Raw genomic sequence first — 24,099 nt, forward strand, 5'->3', positions numbered from 1 at the left:
GGGGCACCACCAGTACGCGACGATAATACGCCGCGACACGGTTGAGGACAACCCTGATGAATGCTGATCGGCTCTGCTGGGGTTGTCTGTGTCTAACAAATCAGAGGAAAGAGGAGGGGTTTTTAGTGGGTATGACGATGTCATCTGGAGTCCCACATAACCTGGTGTCGCGAGTCACTGGGTATGCTTAAATTCATTTTCCTCTCCTCGCGCAAAAAAAGGCCCCACCGACTTGGAGGAGGAGTTCATCCTTGGTACCGGTGGGAGTGAAGAATGCTGTGCCACACAAGCACTTTGGGGGGCTTTTTTTATTAACGTGGAGGAAGTCCGCACGGACACCAAGTCGCTTCTGGGAAAAAGCGGCTTGGTAGTGCCGGACGCCAACCGACTAAAACCTCCACGATGACCGTCCCGGCTGCGATCGAAAAGGGCCCGGGAACCGGTGTGAGCGATACACCCCCCCCCCCCCGCCGAATACCACGGCTTAATGGAGTGGTGTGTGGCCATTCTCACACCGCGCCTCGTCGCCGGAGTCGCCGGGCTGCTTTGCGGCCCCGGGGCGCTGAGTTGCCAGCGCCTAAGTTTGCACCCCATAGGGGGGTGCGGTGGAACTAGCGCGCCTCACCGAAGCGCGTCCATGGCATCTGCCGCGCCCTCGCCGGTCAATCCTCTCAGGGTGAGAGTCCGCACTCTCACCCTCTCCGCAACCTCTTTTCGAAGCATAACTTGCTCACAGAAGGAGGTCACGGTCCATCTCCTTCTCTCGCTTACCAACCTCGCTAACTAATGCCTGGAGGATCGTCGGCAGCGAGAGATCCCATCCGAATTCAGCGAAGAAGTCGTGGCGCTGCCGCGCCCACGCCAGGCAGTACTCCAGTGTGTGCTGCGCTGAATCCACGCTCGTGTCGCGTAAAATTAAGATAAAAATAAGACACTTGTCAACTTCCGAGCAGGAGATCGAGTTCTTTTTATTTTTACTCAATTTGTACAATATTATTTTCGGTTCGCGATGATACACTTTCGATACTTGGGTTAGTTAAGAATTTTTTAGACTGACTGGATGATTTTGAAGGGAGCATTTATATTCTTTTATTCGTTGCAGTGGGAGAAGGCTTTGCTTGTACTTATCATGTATTTCGGAGAACGACTGGAGTGAACGAATGCCAACCAGGCGGCTGAGAACGGATGCTGACCGGACGGTCACACGTGATAAGGCGCTCGGAATTTTGGTTTATCATATGGCTTGCCCGAATTTCACCTGTGACATTCCCCCTTCTTAGATTGAACTTGGTCTCTTCAGAAGTTTTCTTCAGATGACTTTTGTGGAATCGAACTTGACGTGGCTTGAAAATTACAGCTGATTCCTCCTCTTCATCTAAGTGGTATGTGTTGGTTGGAATATAGATGTTGGGTGTTGAGGCCAGGGTGAGTGATACTGGTGGGACTGTCGCATCGTGGCTGTTGATTACGGTTTCATTTCGGCAGCAAAATAGATTGATACATAATTTGTTCGGTATACATTTCCTGATGCATTTGAATATCCCTATTTTGTTTAATCCATATATACCTAGTATGCCTAATGCTATGTACCCTAATATCTGGAGCGTGGTTAGTCCCCAATACTGTATATTTTTTATTCTATGTTCGAAATTAAGAGTTTCTATCTCGTCGCCTATTTTATCGATCGTTGTTTTATAGCCTTGTAAATTATCTATTATCTTCGGTGCTCGCTCGAGTTTATCTAACAGATGAGTGAAACTATCGTTTGTTTTGACCGCTAGGGTTTTTGTTTCGATTTCGTATTTGACTTCGTTTGTTGTTTCGCCCTTACGCGTGTGTTCGTCTTTGTAGAATATATCGCAAGAAGTGTTGGCTCTTATGATGGAAGGCTTGTCAAGTTTTTGTAAGGTATGTTTCGTTTGACAAATTGTGTCTATTTCTATCGGATTTGCTGGTATCGCAATGTAACAGTTGCTAGTTTTGAGCGGTATAAAGCTAATGTCTTCAATCTTAAGTACAGTTGTTTGACAATGTTCAATGTGTGGTTTGAAGTTTATTATTTCGCTGCGACAATCGGTTCTTGAGTTTTTGTCATGGATTGGTAGTGTTTGTTTGCATATAGTGGTTCCGGCTCGATTCTTACAAAGTTTGTTGAAATGCTCGATATCAGCGTTTATAAATGAAAGACCTGAGATTAAATATATCTGATGTTCGACTACTGGAGCCAAAAATACTCCATTTCTTTTACTCGGGATAGGATATATCTGTAATATGTTCCATTCTGTGTTAGAGACTAAAGGTACTATGATTTTGAAAAATATTTTGTAATCTATTGTGAAGATTTTAAGATCACTGATGTCGAGTATGAATTGAAAGTGTTCGGTTTTGGCAGAAATCGCGGGGTTGTACATCTGGCTACCTATTGCCTTGGCGTAATTTTCTATGAATTCATCGGGGTCGAGTATTTGTGGACTAATTATTCCTTGTTTGCCTAATATCATGACGTTAAGTATTTCATCTAATTGGAAGTGTAAAGTTTGCATCGCGGTGTCGACTTTCATGATCATCTTAAGCATAAATCTGTCGATATTTGCCTGTTGTTGTAGTTTTAATATATAACTATATGATTTCTCTAAGTAGTTTAGGTTTTCTGAGTTTATAATTTTTCTAATAAGTGCTGTTTGATTAGCTATTATGGTCTTGATTTTATTATTATCATCGAATAGTTTGTCCATATCCTTGTTTATGAGCGTAAGATCTCATCATCTGAACAGACTTTTCGATACGGAACCTATGATGTTGAGTAAACCTCGTGTGCTCCGGGTATGTGTTAACGCTTTCAAGTGTTTTGCGAGTTGTTTTTGGTTATTGATACGATTTTGTAATCCGCCTAACTCTTCAACGTATTGTTTGCTGATTGCACGTGAGTCTATTGTTAATTTATATGTCGGAGATGAGAGGACACCGGAGACCTTCCCTCTGGAACTTCGGAGAATCCGTAGTATTGTAATTAAGCGGTTTGCTATCATTGTACTTGTTTGCGATGTGTGATAATAAACTTGGGCTCGGGGCGACAGTTTGTCGCCAAACGTAGCCGCGGTCACGGAATGAACGCTTTGTCTAACAAAGGTATGGAGTAACTCTATGGCTCTCTTTAAAAAGGAAATAGTTGTAACACTCGACAGTAAACATTCCAACTCTCTCTGTCCCGTAGCTCGCCACACGCAGACCCTATTCTTCGAGTAAGATGATTGCCAGATGTCGATGCGTCTCCGCAGTACATGTTCAGCTAGCCTGAGGGCCCGTTATAAATCTTAAGATTTAGCTAACTAAAGTCCTTCAAACAGACAAACAGTCTTTGTCCCAACTACGAGAATCTCCTCGTAGGAGGAGACCTATTTTTCAACAAACGACGTCTCCTACTTTCTCTAAAGGGCGGCTAGCATTTCTAACCACCGATATAGAAATTGACCAATTAGCAACAACGCCAATTTCCCTTACTTTCTGAACGAAGGTTGTCCTCGACGAATCCGATAACCTCGCGTCCTTAGACACACCCCATCATAGTTTTCCTCGGTGGCATCATCGGGACGGAGATTCATTCTTTTTGCGATCTCATCGACGAGGAGTAACGCCTTACGGTTCGTGAGTGTTACATGCTTGAGATAGTGTATTGTGCAAGTTGATCTATCCTCCCGTTGGCCGCGGATTCGTTATTGAACCTAAGACCAATATCACTAGTATCGCGAGTGTCCAACCGCCACGGTTGATTGTCAAGCCTGTACTATCCATACTTGTGTTAGCAAACCGCGACGATGTTTGTTATACCGCGACGATGGCCAGTTCCAATGAAGATTTATCAAACGCCCACAACCCTATAGCTGTCACCTCTCCGACATATATATGTATGTAGTAATAAATTTGTGATCTACAAGGCGCAGGGAAATTTTGAGTTGAGTTGTTTAGACAGCGGGCTGATCGACATTATTTTGATGATCCCTCCTAAAAACAAATATCGTCCATTGGTTACGTTGGATAATCAAAGGTAATAGATAATTATAATTATTAATAGGAGCCTAATTCGATGGGTTAGTGCAAGGGAGGAGGTATGGCCTACATGGCCTAAGTATATAGCAATAGAAAGGAACAATGAGTTTATATGGTATGACTGGAAGTATACTAGAATGATTTTATAAGGCATGACTCGAAGTTTTATATTAATTATATAGATGGATGAATAATATAATGAGTAGTATCACGATCTTATAGTATGAGTTTACAGATGGTTCTATTTTAATGAGATATGTGGGAAAATTAATTTATATTATTAATTTAATTATGTTATGAGATAGGGGGAATATAATGGAAGTAGTTTTTAATCAGCATGGGATGAAGATAAGTATGGGAGTGTGGTATTGTCACGTCCCGTGCTGCGCACGCGCCGTAACATAGACTAAAACTACCAATAGCGCGAGTGAGCATTCCAATTTGAAATTTAAATAAATTTTAACAATTTGTATAGCAACCAAATTCGAGCCTCACAAGCCCCACGGAATAACCCGTCACATGACGACCCCTCCACGGTAGATAAATATAAATAAGTGTAGCGACATAGAAGAGAGAGAAAATAATTCCTTGTCTATATAATAATAAATAATTCCTAAATATTTGTCTAATAATATAATAGGATTAAGCGGACATTTATTTTCATCAACCTTAATCCTCTCCCGTGCCAGTACTCCTGCGCGTAGCAGGTTAGCCGAAACGTGGAGTTTAATTTCAAATCGCATTAAACAACAGACAATACTACAATTTAACCTGAATTCAAAAATTAACGGCAACACGCCCAAAACGATCCAAATAAAACGTAACAATTTCATGTCCGTGGCATTACGGGGTAATCGAAAGTTTTTTACAGCGTCTAATTTCTTGGGGTTTGGTTTAACTCCTTCGGATGAAACTACCTACATGGCCTAAGTATTCTAGTTTGGGTTTTACGAATTCATATTTGTCCGGTTGCCAACATTTTACCAATTATCTCGAAACGATTTAGGAGAATACGACGAGACACTTTGGATCAGAAGACTTTACAAAATTCTTAAAGATACAACAAAAGTCGGCAAAGGAAATAACGATTTCACTGAATTAGAGAAAACACAGATTAAACTCATGCTAATATATTTTAACGACACGTACAAGAAAATTACTTATGCACCTAATCCCATCTTAAAACTAGACGAAAACGAAATAATACAAGCAATAAATGAAAACCACAACGACACCGTAGGACATTTAGGGATACAGAAAACGTATCAACGGATCAAGGATAAATTCAAAATTTCCGGACTTTTAGAAAGAGTAGAAAACTTTGTGAAAACATGCGACACATGTCAAAAGGAGAAACTACCACGTATCAGACCCAAAGAATCCCCACAAGTCTCAGACACGCCACTTAACCCTAACGACAAAATCGCTATGGACATCATAGGACCGATGATGACCAAACCAAACGCGATGAAAACCAAACGCGGAAACCAATACATACTTTCAATTCACGATGAACTTACGAAATATCTGATATTAGTCCCCCTTAAAACGCAGCGAACTGAATCCATAATTAACGCGCTCACTGAACACTATATTTACGTATTTTCGGCATCAAAGACGATCCTAACAGACCAGGGACAAAATTTTGTTAGCGATTTAATGACGAAATTTGAAGAAGCTTTTAAAATCAAACACATCAAAACAACTTCATTTCACCCACAAAGTAACGGATCCCTCGAAAGAACGCATGCCTCAGTTAAAGATTTAATTCGTACTGCATTACACGACAATGACAAAGAATGGGATGAAGTACTTAATTTCATTTGTTTAGGGTACAACACCGCGAAACATGAAGGAACAGGATTCTCTCCCTTTGAATTGACCTTTGGGCGAAAAGCTAACTTACCTTCCGCAATATCCAAATTCCCCACACTTACCTATGGTATGTACTCACTTTGGCAGAAATAGTTGAATAAATATTGGGAAACAACTCGCAAAACGCTCATTCAGAATAAGCAACGATAAAAGCGAGACTAAGAGAGAAAGATTGTTAAAACTCAGGCCGTGTTTAGGAAAGGAGACTTTGTTTTAATTCACAACGGCCATAAAAGAGATAAGTTGGATATTGAATGGTTAGAACCCTACAGAATCAACGATGTGAAAACTTCTTATTACTTTATTTCTATTGACAATGTTAAGAAAAAGATAGATGGTGACCGATTGAAAACGTACTTTTTTCAGGATACTGCTAATAATAATACTAATAATAATACTCTAAAATAATACTAGTAATAATACTCTTAGTTGCCTTAAATTCACGGGATAGGAATTACGCTTTGTAAACAAACCCAGCCAATTCACGATCGAAAACTACAACATGATTGCTCCTCTAAAATCATTAGCTTTTTGAACACTATCAAATATTATAAAATTGCTATATTTAAGATTAACGAAATAACTTTTGTACCATTACATGCAGGAAATCGGTTCATAGCGATCCCAATATTTTGTAGCAAATACAATTCCTCGCAAATTTTTCAAAAACCTTCGTTGGCGCGATCAGACAAACCCCGATGGACTGATGATGGAGATAAAGATGTGGCGGCACTCGGCGACAATTTATATCGCCGAAGTGCTTAATGAGCAAATTGTAAGAGCTTCAATCTTGGAAAGTCACGGCTGGAGTTCAGAACCAAATCGTAATTAGTATAAACCACGTGTTCAAAAATAAATTCTCTTTTTATTTTTTTATATTTTATTTTTCTTTTCATCTGAGATTTCCTTTTCTTATTTTACGTGACACGAGTTTGGTTCCCGGTTGCTGCCACCTTGTCGGCGGCATACTGGTAAAACTATGAACTAGTGACATATGAGAGTGGCGACTCGAAGTGGAGAAGTAAACTGCCAGTGAATGTATTGAACATAGAGCCGAATTCAGTTGTAAATCTGGTACATTTTGGAAAATGCGAATTAAAAAAAAAATGTTTAGAGAATAAAGTTGCTAAATACTATGAAACGTAATTTATTTGATACGCACGCATAACGATAAAAATAATGAACAATAAAATAAATGTTGTTATTTCTATACTCAGAGGTAGAATCATAATAATTATTATTTTATTGAATGGATAAATCTATCACACCTTCTGAGCCAAAAAGAAAGACCTTTATTGCATGCTCTTACAAAAACGAGGGGTAAAAACAAAAAGGCATCTTAAGCCTATCGATTAAATCTATCGATTGTAACTAGAACTATCTTCTGTTACTATTTCTTATAACTAACGCATTTGCATATGGATGGCGAGCACGAATTCACGTTGTCGTTTACAACACCCCCTCTCAACGGAATTCGAATGCTCGTCAAACCAATGGTCTCTAGGTGAACACTATGACTTGGCTTGCTCAAGCTTTTCGTTAGTAAATCGGCTGGCATCTCATTTGTGGGCATATAGCGAATTCCAATGATTCCTTTTTGGAAAATTTCACGAATATAATGATGGCAGATGTCTATATGTTTCGTGTGACCGTGGAACACTGGATTTTGAATTCACTTGGCTGCATTCTGGTTGTCACAATATATTTCGATTGCTCTTTCTTCAGCGATCATATCAAACTTGCTTAGAAATCGTCGCAAGTATACGGCTTCTGGAGTGGCTTCTGTTAGCGTCATGCATTCTGCTTCGGTGCTGGAAATTGCCACACCTTTTCGCTTTCTAGATTCCCATGATATAGCACCATTCGATAGTTTGAATATGAAGCCAGTTCTGGATTTTTTATCATCAATATCACCCCCCCCCCCAGTCGGATTCGACATATCCTGTTATATCATCACCAATATCCCTGAAACACGGACCAATGTTAGACGTTCCCTTAAGGTAACGTCAGACCCTTTTGGCGGATAACCAATGACTTTCCTTTGGGTTGTTATTAAAACAACTTAGTACGCTCACAGCATACATTATATCGGGTCAGGTAGCTATGACGACATACATTAATGATTCGATCAATGGTTGATAGATGTTCGAATCAATTTCAGGTGAATCGTCATCTTTGCTTAAATTTATTTTTGCTTCCAATGGGGTAGTTGCGATTTTAGCATCTTCAAGACCGAATTTCCTCACCATATCTGTAATATATTTCCTCTTGACTTATTTTTACCTCTTTGATCTCTTCATTTTGATAAATGGCCCAAACAAAAATTCAATTTTCCAAGATCTCTTATTTCGAACTTTTCCATTAAATTTTCTGTTAAGTAAGTAAACAACATATATCTATTAGTGGCTATTATTAAGTCATCCACATAAACTGCCAGTGTGAGGATTTTATCTCCATCTCTTATTGAATAAACACAAGGATCTTCTTCAACTTGATTAAGGGGAAGTTCTTTCAAGCAGTCATTTAATTTATCAAACCATTGTTTACCGGATTGCTTCAATCCATATAAAGATTTCTTTAGGTGGTATATATAATCTTCCTTGCGCGGTACTTCAAAATATTTGGCTTGATGCATCTAAATATTTTCATTCAGATCACTATAGGTATATGCCATGGTTATATCCAATTGATATAAATCCAATTTTAATATAGCAGCTAAAGCCATTATAACTCTAATGGAAGTTAATCGTGCCACAGTAGCGAAGGTTTCATTGTATTTAATACTTGGTTTTTTAGCAAAACCTCTCGCTACTAACCTAGCTTTTCTGCGTTCAACTTTTCCATTTTCATTGTATTTGGTCATTAAAACCCATTTTGATGCAATTGCAGATCTATTTACTGGACATTTTACTAATTCCGAAACGTTATTTTTGATCAAGGCGTCATGTTACGTCGCGTGAAATGGTCCGTGCGACGTCCTTCACTGTCTGACCGTTAAGGCCCAATCCTCTTTCGACAGACCCTCAATAAACCTAAGGCCCCACCATAAACCGAATCTTACTAGCTTGCAGGAACCTTTAATCCTGCAAGTATTTTCGGTTTATACCTGGTATTTAAAACTGTCTTTAGGTTTATTGCACGTTCTTACAGATTACGGAGAAAGCGAATGGGTGTTTAACGGAAAAGCAGGTTTTTCCTATGCACAAGGTCACCCCCGAGTCACGCCGGTAGGAGGCTTCCTCCTCCAATCTTCACTTATTAATATTGGCTATAACCAATGGGCATCACGGATCGTTACCCTCACTGTTCTAACGAAAGTGTGAACAACGAATCCACGTTCTTAGTTCAAAAGACACATCCACTCCGAGCTTTCCTCCGTAATCACAAAAGAACGAACGTCACTGATCCCCTAGACTACAAAGCAGTCACTACATCTCTATACTTCTTCTACGACATCAGCAGTGTCAACTCTACGTCTCCTCTATTGCTACTTCAACTACAACAAGAAACTCAACTGTAGGGGCCTTGCTCTATTCCCAAAGAATATTGTGCATGTATATCGCATCTTGATACGCCAAATCATCGTCTACGACTTATATCATACGAAACGGTGTAACTCTTGAGTGTATTAAGTGTTGGAAATATAAATTTTATAACCCTGTTAATCGCAGCATTATACCACCTCAACCACCCCTATTATCTCAACGGAAATCAGGGAATCGATCTATTCGCGGCGTCGATTATTATAATAGTAACGGGAATTTACGACTCCCGTTGACGTGTTTCCTCGCGATTGCGTCTCCCTGTGATTGATCGAAAATACACGTCATGTTCCTCTTTCATGGCTTCTTTCCATTTTTCTGCATGAGGTCCAGATAATAATTCATCTATTGACTCAGTCGAATCATCATTGACTAATTGTACCGTTTCTTGATCAATTGGGACAGTCTTATAAATTTTCCTTGGTCTACCGACATTTCCTGTTTGCATTATGTGTGTCCTTCCTCCCCCCCTCCCCTCTTGACCACAGATCTATCTTGAACATAATTTTCATTTTGATTTATGTTTTCACCATCATCATGTTCTTCCTCATGAATCTCTTCTGTGATTTCTTCGTCAAGTTCTTGACTTATCAGTTCATATTTAAATTGTTCAAGTTTATTTTTAATTTTATCATTGTGGTACTCAATATTTCTTAAGAAAGAAACATCTCTACTTATTAAGATTTTTCTTTTACTTGGATCCCATAGTCGAAACGCTTTTGATTCATCGAAATATCTTGCTTCAAATTTACTTTTATCGGGCCATTTATTTAATACATAGGCTTCGGTACCAAAAATTTTAAGGTGATTCACATTTCGTTTCCTTTTGTGCCAAATTTCATATAGTGTTTTACCATGACCTGTTGGGCACCTATTCCTAATGTATGATGCCGTATTAATAGCTTCTGCCCAAAATTGGATAGGTAACTTTGACTGGATCAACATGCATCGTGCCATCTCCACAAGTGTTCTATTCATTCGCTCAGCTACTCCATTTTGCTGAGGTGTGTGGGCAGTTGTAAATTTCCTGCAAATACCACAATTTCCCAATTCATTTGTGAAATGCTATCCCAAATATTCCAAACCATTATCAGTTCTGAGGGTGTTACGCAGCCTAAAACATCTGCACGCCAGCCCGCGCGACCGGACAACAACCGGCCTGCGTAACGTCACTTCGACCCTCAATAAACCTAAAGACCCACCATAACTTTCACTTCCCTGTATTGTTTCGCCGTGTGTCTTCAATCCGTTTGTCTTGAAGAATTTCTAAAGCTTAAAAATATTCTCGAAACACAGTCGGTTTTTAGAGAGGTCCTTGGGTTTATTAGGCGCACTTAAAACACGAAGAAAGCGGGTATGCGCCCATTAAGAAAATCCGAATAGCCCTCTAATAAAACAAGCTGGGTTTTCTTCACGAATACGGTCATCTATCCACCACGACGGTAGGAGACTTCCTACTCATCCCTTCGAGCAGTAGTGCAGGTCATGACCAATCGACACCGCGGTTCGTTACCCTCACTTTTCCTAACGAAAGTGGGAACAACGAATCCGCGTTCTTTAGGCACAGGGGCACACCCACACCGAACTTTTCTTCCGTATTAGAAAAAGAGCGACAGACAGTCTAAAAACTAACGCCTAACGCGGCAGTCTACACATAGCGCGAGAGTCGCATACTTCACGAAAATCTTTTGTCGGTTCTCGGTGTTGTCGAACATACATCTTCTCTCCTAAATATATTATAGTGCTAAGTCCATTAATACATTAATTTCCATTATAAGAGCCCTGCTCTAGCGTACATATCTATCACATCTTCGTGCGACAAGTTGTTAACTATTTATTTCTCTACGTCAGTGTAATCTAAGTGTTGGAAATATATAATTTATAATTCAGTGAATCACAGTGTTATACAAACTCAATCACCCCTATTATCTCAACGGAAATCAGTCGCTGCTTTAATAGTCTCCTTTAACAGTTTTCTTAACTTGATTTCGTTCTGCTTCTGCATAGCGTCTAGTATGGCCCGAATACTTGGATCCACACCAGTAGCCATAGCCAAGCCGGTGAAAATTATCCTTTGTTCCGTGGTATATATAGGGTAAAACGAATGGTAGACCGCAGCATAGTGGTTTCCAACGATCCACACTTGTTCTAATTCCTCACTCAACGTCTTTCATGTCCATTGACGTAGAAAAAGGTAAGTTATTGTAATATCGGAATATATTAAAGGTGTAATTTTGTCCGATTAATTATAATTTATTAATAATGGATTGAAAATACAGATATTAGTTAGACAGAGAAACGATGTTTGATTAACAGGAAAACTAAATGCAACGCTCGTATTTACATCAAATAACTTGACAACTATTTGGTAACTCTCTCTCTCTCACTAGCAACTCTAACACTCGACACCACTCGCAACTCAAATCTAACGACTCTATGCTTCGACGTCTCGATCAACTCTGAACCTCACCAATGCATTCCTGCTCGGTCCTACACACACACACACACACACACACACACACACACACACACACACACACGCACGCACGCACGCACGCACGCACGCACGCACGCACGCACGCACGCACGCACGCACGCACACGCACGCACGCACGCACGCACGCACGCACGCACACACACACACACATACACACACACACTTTTCGGCTCACATACTCTGGCCTCTCGATTGCCACACCTTGAAATATGAAACCGTACTTCTGTTTTGACGCTGCTTATCTTTTCTCGCGTCACTGTTACTAGGCGCTCTTGGATGTAAACAAACCACAAAAAGACGGCGTACACGGTGTTTTCTAATTTCAGCCGATCTCCAATCAAAGCTATTCTACGATATTACATTATCGTATAATAATAAGCTTTTAATCGTTTAATAATAACTCGTCAAGTAGAAATTCCACACGAAGCATTGTGAAGAATAATACTTGAAGAAGATCTATGTTCTTACGAGATTGGCTGTGTACAAGAACTTTGTTGGATAGATTGTATCGTTTGACGAAAATTTTATTGTTGAAAGTTAAGAAAGTTGGAAAGAAAACCCACGCTGTCTCGAAGATGTCTTGTTTTTCAGATGCTGTAAATTGACAAATAACTAGATATTAGTATTGACATTATTTGATGTCATATCTGACCTTAAAGTATAAATAAAATCAATCTAGGAATTAATGAAATTTCAAACATTTTTTCTAAGAAAACAGAAGTTTTGTTCCTCCTAATGAGTATCACATGATGCAATAGAAAAATAATTTGACATTGAAAATCGTGTCAAGATGAATTTCGAAGCTATAAAATCGTCTTAAAAAAACGCTGTGATAAAAAATTTTTTGACACCTTGTACAAAGGTGTATATCAACGTAACTGTACCTGTATGTCTATATTCGAGATTATTTATCTATTCAAGATAGCAAAGTAAAAATACTATATAGAGGATTTAATTAATGTGTGGATCAACGTATGTATCACTATATGTAACAATAATATTGACTGTATATGTACGTGTGTAATAAAAGATTTCCGGTTTACAATGTTTACGATACTGATATAAAAATACCATATAGAGGATTTAATTAACGTGTATATCTACGTATATATCATTATATGTAACAGTAACATTATGTGCATATGCGTATAATATTGGTTAAATGTTAAATGTTAATATTGGTTAAATGCGTTAAAGTGAAATGTTATTTACCTATTCAAGATAGCAAAGTAAATATACCATATAGGGGATTTACTACTGTCAACACTCGGTATTCTCGTATTCAAAGTATTTAACCAAATAATTTGGGAATCCAGCGGACGAGCTTGTATTTAATATGATTATATTTAATATAACAACTTTACTCAATATACGCGTAGGATTTTAAATGTCATGAGGGTTGCAGCGGACTCAATTTTAATGTACCTCGATATCTTAGCTTCTTATAATATCCTAATAAAATGTCATTTATCGATTACAATTGTCCTGTCGTATTTTATAGTGTTTGCTTTATAAATGTGAACTTTATTCAAAAAGAGTTCATCGATGATTATCCATTACAGGTTGTTAATAAACCTGAATTATGCACAAAGGAATTGCCGTTAATAACTTAAGATTCTCTGCCCGTCGTACAGGGTACATATAGTAATTATTCTCGACGATTGTAACGTTTAAGTCCAATTCGAGCTTATAGTCCCATGCGAGTTAAACAACGACAATAGTTTGAATTTCTATTTGTTCGTTTGTCGTCTGTTTATACCCGGAGCACCTGCTGTAAACCAATACAAAATTTATTAGATCTATAAATAACACATATAAAACTTATTAATTTATAATTAATATATAATAGGAGAGCACGAAACTTCCTATTTTATGGATATGTTAAATCTTTGTAAAAAATACCATATCATTAGTATCATTTTAATCGTTCTAAAGGATTTAGCCGCATAAAGCTGTGACCCTTGGAAGAATCGATGTTCACGCGTGACAAATTGAAATTGTGCGAAGGTTCCGGTACGAACATCACAAGCCGAACATCGATACCAGGGGCACAGGCACATGTTCTGGGTTCATTATACATTTATAAAGGGCTGACGATTCAGTGGATGGTCCGGGTAAATTTAAATTGCAAATGAACGCATTGCTGGTTTCAAGTAAAAGCCTGGATAAGAGCGGATATGGTATGAGAGTCTGTCGTGGAAAGGGGAACAGGCCGCTTTTATTTGTAAAGTTTGAATCTCCTCGATATTGAAGATGTTGAAGCTGCAAGTATGTATTTCATTTTAATCCATTCGAGACCGAGATTTAATTGTAAGACGATACCTAGGTGTCGGTACGATCTGAATGTTTAGTTGGAATGATTCTGTGTTTTACTCTCTCCGGGGTATCCTTTTCATACTTTGATTTTAAATCGATGACAATCTTAAATAGTATGCCTCATATTTTTAAAATATAAAATTATATACTATGTTATTCTATAATGTATTATGTACAGTTATATATATATATATATATATATATAGTTATATATATATATATATATATATATATATAACTATATATATATATAATAATTCTATGTTGAAAAAAGTATGAAACTAACATGATATATACATTACTACATAAGTTATATATAAAATATGTATATTATATCCTTGCCTACTGACTGATATGAATTTCTTTCGGTCTCGAATGCGTTAAAAGAGAGCGCAAAGAAGTCGAAATTACTTATTGTAATTAGTAAAACGACCTGAGAGGCAGACAGATACAAGAAAGAAGGAATATTATATTAGCGGCATTATCATGTTTTTGCTCTCTTTAAGTCTTTCATCGAGACAGACAATCTACAGGTATTAATCGACCAATTTCTTCAAGCTGATAACTTCGAATTGATGTTTATATATAAGAAGTGTTATGTGTTAATCTGTCTAAATGTTTAAAAGGTGTTATAAATTAAATGTTGTTAAACGATACGTAATTGCCTTTTGATCGTAAATTTTACTATCAAGGGGTCTTTTATGTATGCGTAATCATTGTGAATTATACCAATTTATGTGATCGATATTAAAGGTGTTTAAAAGCATGTATTTTTTTCTATATTATTATTCTCCTATATTATTATCCTATATTATTATAGCATTCCTATATTATTATAATATCCAATTACATGTTGATACACAAGATATACAGATTATTATTTATAACGTTTTGGTTTTCTTAATTGAGTCATTCGTTTAGTACAAATGATAAGAAATTAGTAATAATTCACAAAAAGGGATATTGCAGTAGAAATATTATAAAAAAACATTTTCTGTTTTAGTGTAGAGTTACTCCTTCTTACAGACAGTGTCGTACAAATCTGTACGTCTCTGAGAAAATGTAGGCATCTGAGCCCTTACTTCCTCAACAACTTTTAGATCTGATAGAAAAAAGAAACATACGAAGTAATAAGTAATGCTTACTAATAAATTCAACAAATACAGAGGAAGATGGCTAAATCGATAAATTAACGAGACTAAAAATTAATTACATCATGGATCTCTCGCTTTTAATTTTAAGCTGTAAATTACCGATATCGGTGACTGCCATATTCTCTTGAGTTTCCAAATCGTAAAGAATCTTTCCCCAGGGATTGGTCAACTGTGTATGTCCCCATGCGACGTAACTTGCTTAAGGAACACGAGCCGGTGATATGCAGGCAACGTATAATTGATTATCATTCGCTCTGAAACGCTGAAGTAATGACCAGTGCAGTGGTCCAGTGGTCATATTGAATGCCGCTGGATATATCAGCATTTGGCAACCTAACCCAGAGAAGCAGGAAATATGAAGCCACCGAATACCAATTAACTTCGTAGTTGCACGGTTCACATTCCATCATTTCTGAATATGCGAGGACAGTCCTCTTATTGTGCTTTTAATTCTTTTATTTGTTTCATTTTCAGCAAATATACTGGTTTTTTAAATTAAGCTTCTTTTTATACAGAGTTACAGATTATATTAATTTTATATAGAATATATTTAAGAAAGATATTTAATTTTTTGCTAGTTAAGTATTGATCGATTAAGTTACTGTACCTTTGTTCCGATAAATGCGTGCCATTTCCTCGAATCTAATATCATAGCAAATGCCAATACCTATTTTGCAGCCCTTCACATCGAACGTCGTTAGGGAGTTACCAGGACTGAGTGAATCGCTCTCTCGAAAAGTAATCTTATTAGGAATGTCGATGTCGAATAGATGTACCTAATAACATAAAAATGTGGTCGCTAATTCTATTGCTGCAACTTTTCTAATTTAATATCAAAGTTACCAACTCCTAAACTTTAATTATTTTTTATTTAATAACTGACAGCGTTTTTATCACTTTCTTTTATTAAAGAATCTTATCATTTAATAATGTTTAAAAAGGAGAAAAAATAAGTATAATAATATTTTAAGTATGTGAAAAATTTATACAACAACAAACACATTACAACAAAAATGGGCGTTTCCCGTATCATAACGTATTTTATAAACCGTAAATTATAGAATTGGTTATAGTATACGTATGTACATATGTATATTCCTAAATTATTCCTAGATAGAGTCACTTTCTTCACCCCAATATTTTCAAATTCAAAGCCATAAAGGAATATATTACTTACCTTTCGGTGCTTTGCTATCAAAGTTCCATCGGGACCCCAAATAGTACAGGTATTGTACAATTTATCGCCCTCTATTTCAGGCATCGTACCACCAACTACATAGATGTTGTTTTCTTTAGCTGCGTTCGATGAAGCAACGCTCGTTTCACCATCAGGAATACTCTCGGCGTATTTTGGAAAGTACTCTGCATTGCAATATTTCAATTAATGAAAAATAACTGTCTTTTGTTCCAACCATAAATTAAATTGAAATGTTTGTCAGTTTTTTATTTTTTAAATTATTAAAATAACTAAGTTTTATATTTCGACTTAATTAAATATGCAATTACTTAGCTAATAGTATATATAATAAATTGTTTCTACAGGTTCAAAATGAAAAATGAATATTTAGAAATATTTAATTACGACAATGCTATTTGTGTTAGCATCAGTGGCTTGTTACTCAACGACTTTGCTAGTACTTTTTGAAACATAAAGTTAGTTTTCAATTAACACTTATACTAGAGGCGGAATTATAAATGCAAAATAATTGACAATACTAATTTATAAGTACCTAATTATTAGTATCTTCACAAATATATTTATACAAAAATCACGATAATCATGAAAATGGGGAAATCCTATATTCTCGAATCAATTCACAATTTATTTTGTATATTAATTAGATTCCGCGCTCATCAGTACGTACTCACTGGCGACATCGAGAAAATGTATCGGCAATTCCTCGTACGACCAGAGGATCGGAAATATCAAAGGATATTATGGCGCAGCGCGAGTGGAGAAACAGAAACATATGAGCTTAACACCGTAATACTCTTATCATAGAAATAGAAGCAGTCCTCAATTCCCGCCCGCTAACTCCTATCTCCACCGATCCAAATGATCTCCTAGCCCTCACTCCCGGACATTTCCTCATTGGCGATTCATTAATGTGCTTACGTGATCGAGATTTCAGAGACATTCCATCGAACCGACTCTCCAAATGGCAGCTGGCATAAGGAGTATTTGAACGAGCTAACCAACCGCAATAAATGGAGCAAGGGTGGACACAGCATCCAAAAGGGCACAATCGTCATCCTCAGAGAGGACAACGTTCCCTCCATGCATTGGCCTCTGGGCCGAGTTATCAAGGTTCATCCAGGCGCCGATGGTGTCATCCGGACAGCTACAGTTCAGACGGCAAAGAGCATTTTGGATCGGGGCGTCAAAAGGCTTGTCCCACTGCCAATTCAACCCGATCTCGAGAAACCCGAACAACTAGCCACCGAGACGAAATAAGATGGGAACTTCAACCACACCTCGCTAGTTTGATCGGTACCCTCTCAACGGGGGGAGAATGTTACGCCATGCGGCTTACCATAGGTCATATTCTTAACTATCGATCGCGGTACTATAATGTCGCAGACGGATCGTCGCGTCTGCCCGGCAAACAAACATTGTAGTGGCAAGCGCGTGGTTCATTAAGCAGGGCGACTTCCAGAAACGTCGACTCGTGGCCCGTATTTTACCTCGCAGTAAAAGAATGTGGCGTGATCCGAACGTAGTGGGGGTCGCCTTCCAGAAAAAACGAAAAAAATCGAAAGGCGTTCAGAACTTTTCGAGAAGTCGAACCGTCAACACATGTGGTATGTCGCGCATTACTTATCAACCAAAACGCAGTTACATTTTTTTTGTTCCTTTTATATCTTTCTAGTTAATAAGTTGTTGAAATAAACATTAATTTATTTGTGTTAATTCTGTGGAATTTCATTGAACTACCCTTATTATCATAATCGAAATAAGGGGATCGATCAGTTCGTGGCGTCGATTATTTAATCGTAACGGGAACTTACAACTCTCGTTGACGTGCTATCTCGCGATCGCGTCTCTCCGCGAACGGTCGAAACAAAATGATTCACTAAAAACTGTCCTGAATTCCTAAGAATTTATTTACCGCAAAACTGACAAAGTGTTTATTTAAAAAATGAGGTTGAAGGTAGTCCTTTTCTTTCATTTCATTCATTTTCATTTTCTTTCTTAAGTATGGCTAACACAATATCTAATCAATTAAAATTTTATATTTTCACGTGAAAAGTTTCTTTAGATAATTATTATCAACATGATGACTAACTCTTACGGATTAATACGTGTCTGTAGGGCAATCCGGTGGACTTGATCGGCTTTTTACTTCGAAAGTTGAGTAATCGGTGTCGCTTTCTTACGCATCTTTGAACTGTATAAATGTTTTAAAATTGTTTGATCCAGAATGTACCACACCGGACAATCAAGAAGGCAGGTGCCTTGACTACAGAAAATGTAAACCTCTGCAAGAAATATGGCAGATACAGTACCGTACAGCCACCGATTTTTATAGACGATCAGTGTGCAGATACCAGGGCAATGTTACGATCGTTTGCTGTCCGAACGATCCAAACAAAGAGAAGAGAGAAATTTTAATAAAAACTGTGTACAAGTATAAGGCTTTGCGACCACCATACTGTGGTTTTAGCAACGTCTCTCATACCAGGCTGGTCGATGGTAAACCAGCTGAACTTGGTACGTTTTATGTCTTTCTTTCCGATTAATAATAAGCCATTTACTGCAAAGAATGAACTTTAAAGGCATTAAACAGCACATCAATGTACATTTCAATTAGACTAAATAATAATGCTATGATTTCATCGGTAGTAACTTTACTTATTAACTTGAATTATTTCTTTCTTTTACTTCATGTTAGAAAGAGTATCTTTTTGCTTGAAATAAAAAATTGATATAGGAGTAATAATATGGATAGAGATCAAAAACTGTTAGGGCAGAAATTACACGTTTGAACTTTATAGTTCAGTATAGTTCAAATAGAAATTATATAGAATTATTTAATAATTTGTATTTCACTGGAATAAAAATTTAATTTCTGTCTTTATCAAATCTCTATTTCAGAGTATTTGTACGTATGTACTTATCGTCTGCTGTATGATCGAATATCGAATAGGTAATAATCGTTGTTACTCGTTACGTGAGAAAAAATTATGTATATTCACAACTATGACTATTGCATTTTAGGCGCTTGGCCATGGATCGCTGCATTAGGTTTTCGTAATCCCCGACACCCAGACAAACCACTATGGAAGTGCGGAGGTTCCCTGATATCGGCTAGGCATGTTTTGACCGCAGCACATTGTGCACATATGGATGGAATAGAAAACATACGCAATCATAATATTGCCATTCTTAGATTGGCGGAGGAGGTGCCATTTTCGAGTAAGTCCTCAAATATATATATATGTATATATATATATATATATATGCTATTGAGTATTACTGAAGTATCATATCCTGAAATTTCTTACTGTACACATATATTGTGTCATAAAGCGTGTACAATTCTTTCTCATACTTTTGGTCATTCGTTTCCTGCATTTTCATTTATTTTTTTATTTTTCAGGGTACGTATATCCCATTTGTACGAAAGAGCCCCTACGAAAGAGCAACTTCGTCGGCTATAACCCCCTTGTTGCTGGATGGGGAGCATTAAGATATAGTAAGTGATATCAATTTTATAATAAAATTAAACAGTTCCAGTCTTAAATATCTTTCTTATTTCCTTCGTAGGACGACCACGACGTAATGCATTAATGGTAGTACAAATGCCAGTGATTAAGAACGCCGAATGCAAAATAGCTTGTTCCAAATTTCCTAATGCACCTGATATCACTGATGGTATAATATGCGCCGAACATGCTCAGGGTGGAAAGGATTCTTGTACGGTAATTAAGTTACAGAGTTACTACAAACTATACGGTATCTGAAGACACGTCAATTCGAATTAACATCAAATCGACGTCTTAAACATTAGAAATAATAGATAAACACAATTCAATAGTTTTGCCCACTTCTCACACCTCATTATGGTATTTAATCTAATTTCCTTCTAATCTTAGTTTTGCTCAAAATACATATAACATGTACATTATAAATTGGAGTATTTCAATACACAAATCAATAGAAGATTATTACTGTATATAAGTATAATTTCAATACAATTCGATCGATATATTTCAGTATCTTTGATTAAAAATTTAACGATCCTTTCAGGCTGACCGCGGCGGACCACTGCTGATACAACATTGTATTAACCTCGTATTTAATAGGTATTGTGTCTTATGCTTATAAGTGCGGCACAGCTGGCTATCCCAGCGTTTACACTAGGGTCACATCGTACCTTGACTTCATTCTCCAAGCGATGCAATAATATGATATTACTGTTCCATAAATATCATTGTGTAAAAAACCTAAAGTTGGATTTTCTTATTGTGGAGATCAGAAACAGCACAAATTTGCATTGTTTTGTACGTTACAAATTATAGGCTTAAAATGTACGAAATGTAACTTTGAAACGACACTAATTTTCTACGCACGATAAACCTCCACGACTTAGGTATGTAAAGATGATAAACGTATATTAATTCTATTAATTTGGTAATAATAAACCAACTTTCTGAGAAGTTCTGTAAATTTCGTTTCTGTTGTATCAAGAGAATAATGGAATATTCCACTTAGATCGTATACTTCTTGTATGTACATACAAAATTTTCCGGCTAATCTAAAACACTTCATAAGATAGAGAGATTCTGGAGATTCGGACACAGAGAGTGCATAAAATACAAGATAAGTCTCGTGTCTTTCAAAATTATTTTTTATTCGCTAAAAACGTCCTGTGTACTCATGCAATCACATGCAACCTCGAAACTTCGCTTATTTTTTATCACTTTCCAATTCAATACACTGTTTCTGCATTTTTGACTATATGTAAGAGAAATTTCCATTCAGCCAAAGGTGTACTTACAAATTATAGATTCCTATACGACTCTCGGTAAAAATTTATCCGCACTCCAGATAGTTAAAATTTCTGTCGACCGTATTGATCCATCTGCACTCTTCGTATGACGTCAATATCTGTTCAGTGCTGCTGCGTAGGTTTCATTATGTTACGTCAATTCGTTTGTGACCGTTGCGCGAGTAATGGCGCTTTGCAATGGCGATTTGCAGGAAAACAGTGCAGGATGCTGTGATTCGTTTCTTGTGGTCGGAGGTTATGTTTGATGCCTATATTTATCAAAGATTTAATGCACATTATGGAGAAAGTGTTTTGTCACGAAGTGTGTTTGAATGGGCACAAAAGTTCAAAGAAGATCGCACAAGTGTTATGAAAAAACAGCTGGACGCCCGTCCACATCCACGATGACAACATTGAACGTGCTCATGAACTTATGCTCTATGGAATAGACGAGTGACACTGGATAATGTGGCAAATCATTTGCCAATCAGCCACGGCTCTGCTTATGCAATAGTGCACGACAGATTTGGGTTTTAAAAAGTTTGTGCGAGATGGATGCCGAGAAAGCTGATGAAAAGGTGAAGACGACGATGCATTCGTGGTTCGCAGCTCAGCCCAAAACATTTTTTAATGAGAAAATACGAAGGTCCTTCAGCAAATGGACAAAGTGTATACAGAAATTGAGTGATTATGTCAAAAAATGATGTATTTCTTTTTTGACAATTGCTTAAAATAAATTCTACACCGACAGAGCGGGTAACTTTTTACTCACCCTCGTAAGACACTTAAATTTCCAATCTATTATGATGAATGAAAGAGCTTATACTATTAAATCTAATTGTATTTTGTTGCATGAGAGTACACGTGTATGTGATGTACATTACCTTTATATCCCCTTGAACGCTTCAATATTGCGCATATATACTATATTTTGTGCAGCTTCTATAAAATTTTGTATGTTTGTTTAGGCTGCTAATCCAGAGGCTGGAGTACAAAGAAGTGGCACAATGATGTGGGCTGATGACATTTATAATTATCGAGGAATCACCCCTACATTCGCTCAGGTATATATCGTTGACTATAATGTATTTAACATATATGATTGTTAGAATATTAATAATTAATTTTTAATTCTATCAGAATTTTAATGAAACTGTCCCTTGGGAAGGAAGAACTGATACCTTGATATCACGGTTTGTACATCCTATATGTACGACAAATTTTAGAACATTATATAACGAAGAACCAGATCGTCGTGGCCATGTGATGTGAATAAAAGGACTTGAATTTGATGATATTTTTATAATGTTAGATAACATAACTAAGTATCTTCACAGTAAGATAGGATGACATGGTTTACATGATCTTAATGTTGTTCACTTGAGTGATGATATTATAAGGAAAAGTGTAATATCACAGGTAGGATGATTCATAATTTAGAACTACTAACTCATGTATGTATTAAAAATTAAAGAAATATATTAAATTTTATAGAATATTTATGTTTAGTAACCAGTAATTGAGAGATCGGTATTCATGGTTACTATAACGAGGCTGTAGAAACGCACCCTTTCTTCTTTGCAAATGGTCCTGTATTTATGTCTAAGCCGAAACTGGAACCTCTGAATAATTTAGATTTATTCTTGTTATTTTCTAAAATACTTCTCTACAGTATACCATAAGGAATGATACCGTATCGCACCTAATCAAGTGCCTTAAGAAACATCAACAGGATATCACAGTAATCCCTTATCGACTGATATGTAAGTAAAAGTTATGTGTCATTGTTATACACAGTTATTTATCATTTTCTATTAATTCAGTTGTAGCCACTACAATATCTATGACACTGGTAGTAATTATGAGAACAATAATGATGTTCTATAAGAGGAAATGATGATTGGGAACAAAAACTTACAGGTAAGTCAATGTATATGTTATTTGCCATTTGAAAAGAAAGTTACTAACTTAGAATTTTTTGATAAATAATAATTGTGCAAAATATATTGGATTTCAAATTTGTCAAAAATTGAAATTTAAGAAGCATTGTAATAATATAACATTAATATTTTGATTTTTCAGGAGATATCATGCGGTGGATGGATAATATGTAAAAAATATTAAGCAGTATATGAATTTTCATATTGCGTAGAGATAACAAAATGAATTTTAAAAAATGTCGACATGGTAATAAGAAATAGCATCATGACAAAGAATATATAACCACAGTTTCATTTTTTATAAATAAAAATTTGTTGTTCCAGATTTTGAAATATAGTGAAACGTTTAATTAGTATCTTAATATCTTCAAATAATTATTATTTTAGAATCAATTGTAATTGTATCATACGTACTTTTGAATTCGTGCAAGAACATATGTAATTTTGAAGTAGTTATTATTAGGAAATTGTTAGACGCGAACAGTATGCGAAATGTTAGTATGCAGTGTAATAATTATCAATCAAAGCACAAGAATTAAATTCTTGAGGAAAAAATTTCCGGAATTTCTTATTTACACGATTATAAAGAAATCCATAATAAAAAGGAGCTGCTTTCTAATACTTCTCTTCCTTGTAATGCCTATGTTAATGATAACGAGGTTCGACTTTTTGTTTTTAGAGGGATACTGGAAAATTTGAAAGTACAGTACCATTGGGAAGAAAATCACGATATTG

The 24,099-nt window shown here is 36.7% G+C and overlaps 2 protein-coding genes across 8 annotated transcripts; one reads left to right on the top strand and one right to left on the bottom strand.

Annotated features, from left to right (window-relative positions):
* Window positions 1-11,708: 11,708 nt before the first annotated feature.
* On the bottom strand, window positions 11,709-21,546 carry LOC143304239 (omega-amidase NIT2-A-like). 4 transcript variants are annotated; one of them, XR_013060937.1, is made up of 5 exons: window positions 21,434-21,546; window positions 16,609-16,793; window positions 16,039-16,207; window positions 15,531-15,764; window positions 11,709-12,555 (listed from the first exon to the last, which is right to left on the bottom strand). XR_013060937.1 is itself a non-coding variant. In XM_076626621.1 (4 exons), exons 2-4 carry the CDS (start codon window positions 16,690-16,692, stop codon window positions 12,344-12,346), a joined length of 465 nt encoding a protein of 154 aa, XP_076482736.1. In that variant the 5' UTR covers window positions 16,693-16,793; window positions 21,434-21,546; the 3' UTR covers window positions 11,710-12,343. The 4 variants fall into 4 exon arrangements, 1 of the variants encoding a protein (XP_076482736.1); XR_013060936.1 differs by lacking the exon at window positions 11,709-12,555 and adding an exon at window positions 13,262-13,732; XR_013060938.1 differs by lacking the exon at window positions 11,709-12,555 and adding an exon at window positions 15,025-15,379.
* Window positions 20,206-23,720, top strand: LOC143304240 (venom serine protease Bi-VSP-like). Of its 4 annotated transcripts, XM_076626629.1 has the most exons (7): window positions 20,206-20,354; window positions 20,683-20,738; window positions 22,393-22,488; window positions 22,565-22,843; window positions 22,919-23,187; window positions 23,248-23,344; window positions 23,507-23,720. In XM_076626629.1, the coding sequence occupies exons 1-3, from the start codon at window positions 20,223-20,225 to the stop codon at window positions 22,433-22,435; spliced, it is 231 nt and encodes a 76-aa protein (XP_076482744.1). In that variant the 5' UTR covers window positions 20,206-20,222; the 3' UTR covers window positions 22,436-22,488; window positions 22,565-22,843; window positions 22,919-23,187; window positions 23,248-23,344; window positions 23,507-23,720. The 4 variants fall into 4 exon arrangements, 3 of the variants coding, with proteins under 3 accessions (XP_076482744.1, XP_076482746.1, XP_076482745.1); XR_013060943.1 differs by lacking the exons at window positions 20,206-20,354; window positions 20,683-20,738 and adding exons at window positions 21,467-21,560; window positions 21,637-22,180 and having other exon boundaries at window positions 22,919-23,344; XM_076626631.1 differs by lacking the exons at window positions 20,206-20,354; window positions 20,683-20,738 and adding an exon at window positions 21,853-22,200 and having other exon boundaries at window positions 22,919-23,344.
* The last annotated feature ends 379 nt before the right edge of the window (window positions 23,721-24,099 follow it).

This window comes from Bombus vancouverensis, unplaced genomic scaffold, assembly GCF_051014615.1.
Source record: "Bombus vancouverensis nearcticus unplaced genomic scaffold, iyBomVanc1_principal scaffold0027, whole genome shotgun sequence".
Lineage (NCBI taxonomy): Eukaryota > Metazoa > Arthropoda > Insecta > Hymenoptera > Apidae > Bombus > Bombus vancouverensis.

Bases quoted from the DNA above. Each gene is read 5' to 3' on its own strand.
- LOC143304239 (XM_076626621.1), bottom strand. From the start codon at position 16,692: ATGCCTGAAATAGAGGGCGATAAATTGTACAATACCTGTACTATTTGG. The intron at 16,208-16,608 runs GTAAGTAATATA...TTATGTTATTAG, and splicing joins TGATAGCAAAGCACCGAAAG to GTACATCTATTCGACATCGA. The intron at 12,556-16,038 runs GTACAGTAACTT...GTCAATTTACAG, and splicing joins ACGCATTTATCGGAACAAAG to CATCTGAAAAACAAGACATC.
- LOC143304240 (XM_076626629.1), top strand. From the start codon at position 20,223: ATGGTAGTACAAATGCCAGTGATTAAGAACGCCGAATGCAAAATAGCT. The intron at 20,355-20,682 runs GTAATTAAGTTA...CGATCCTTTCAG, and splicing joins GTGGAAAGGATTCTTGTACG to GCTGACCGCGGCGGACCACT. The intron at 20,739-22,392 runs GTATTGTGTCTT...ATGTTTGTTTAG, and splicing joins ATTAACCTCGTATTTAATAG to GCTGCTAATCCAGAGGCTGG.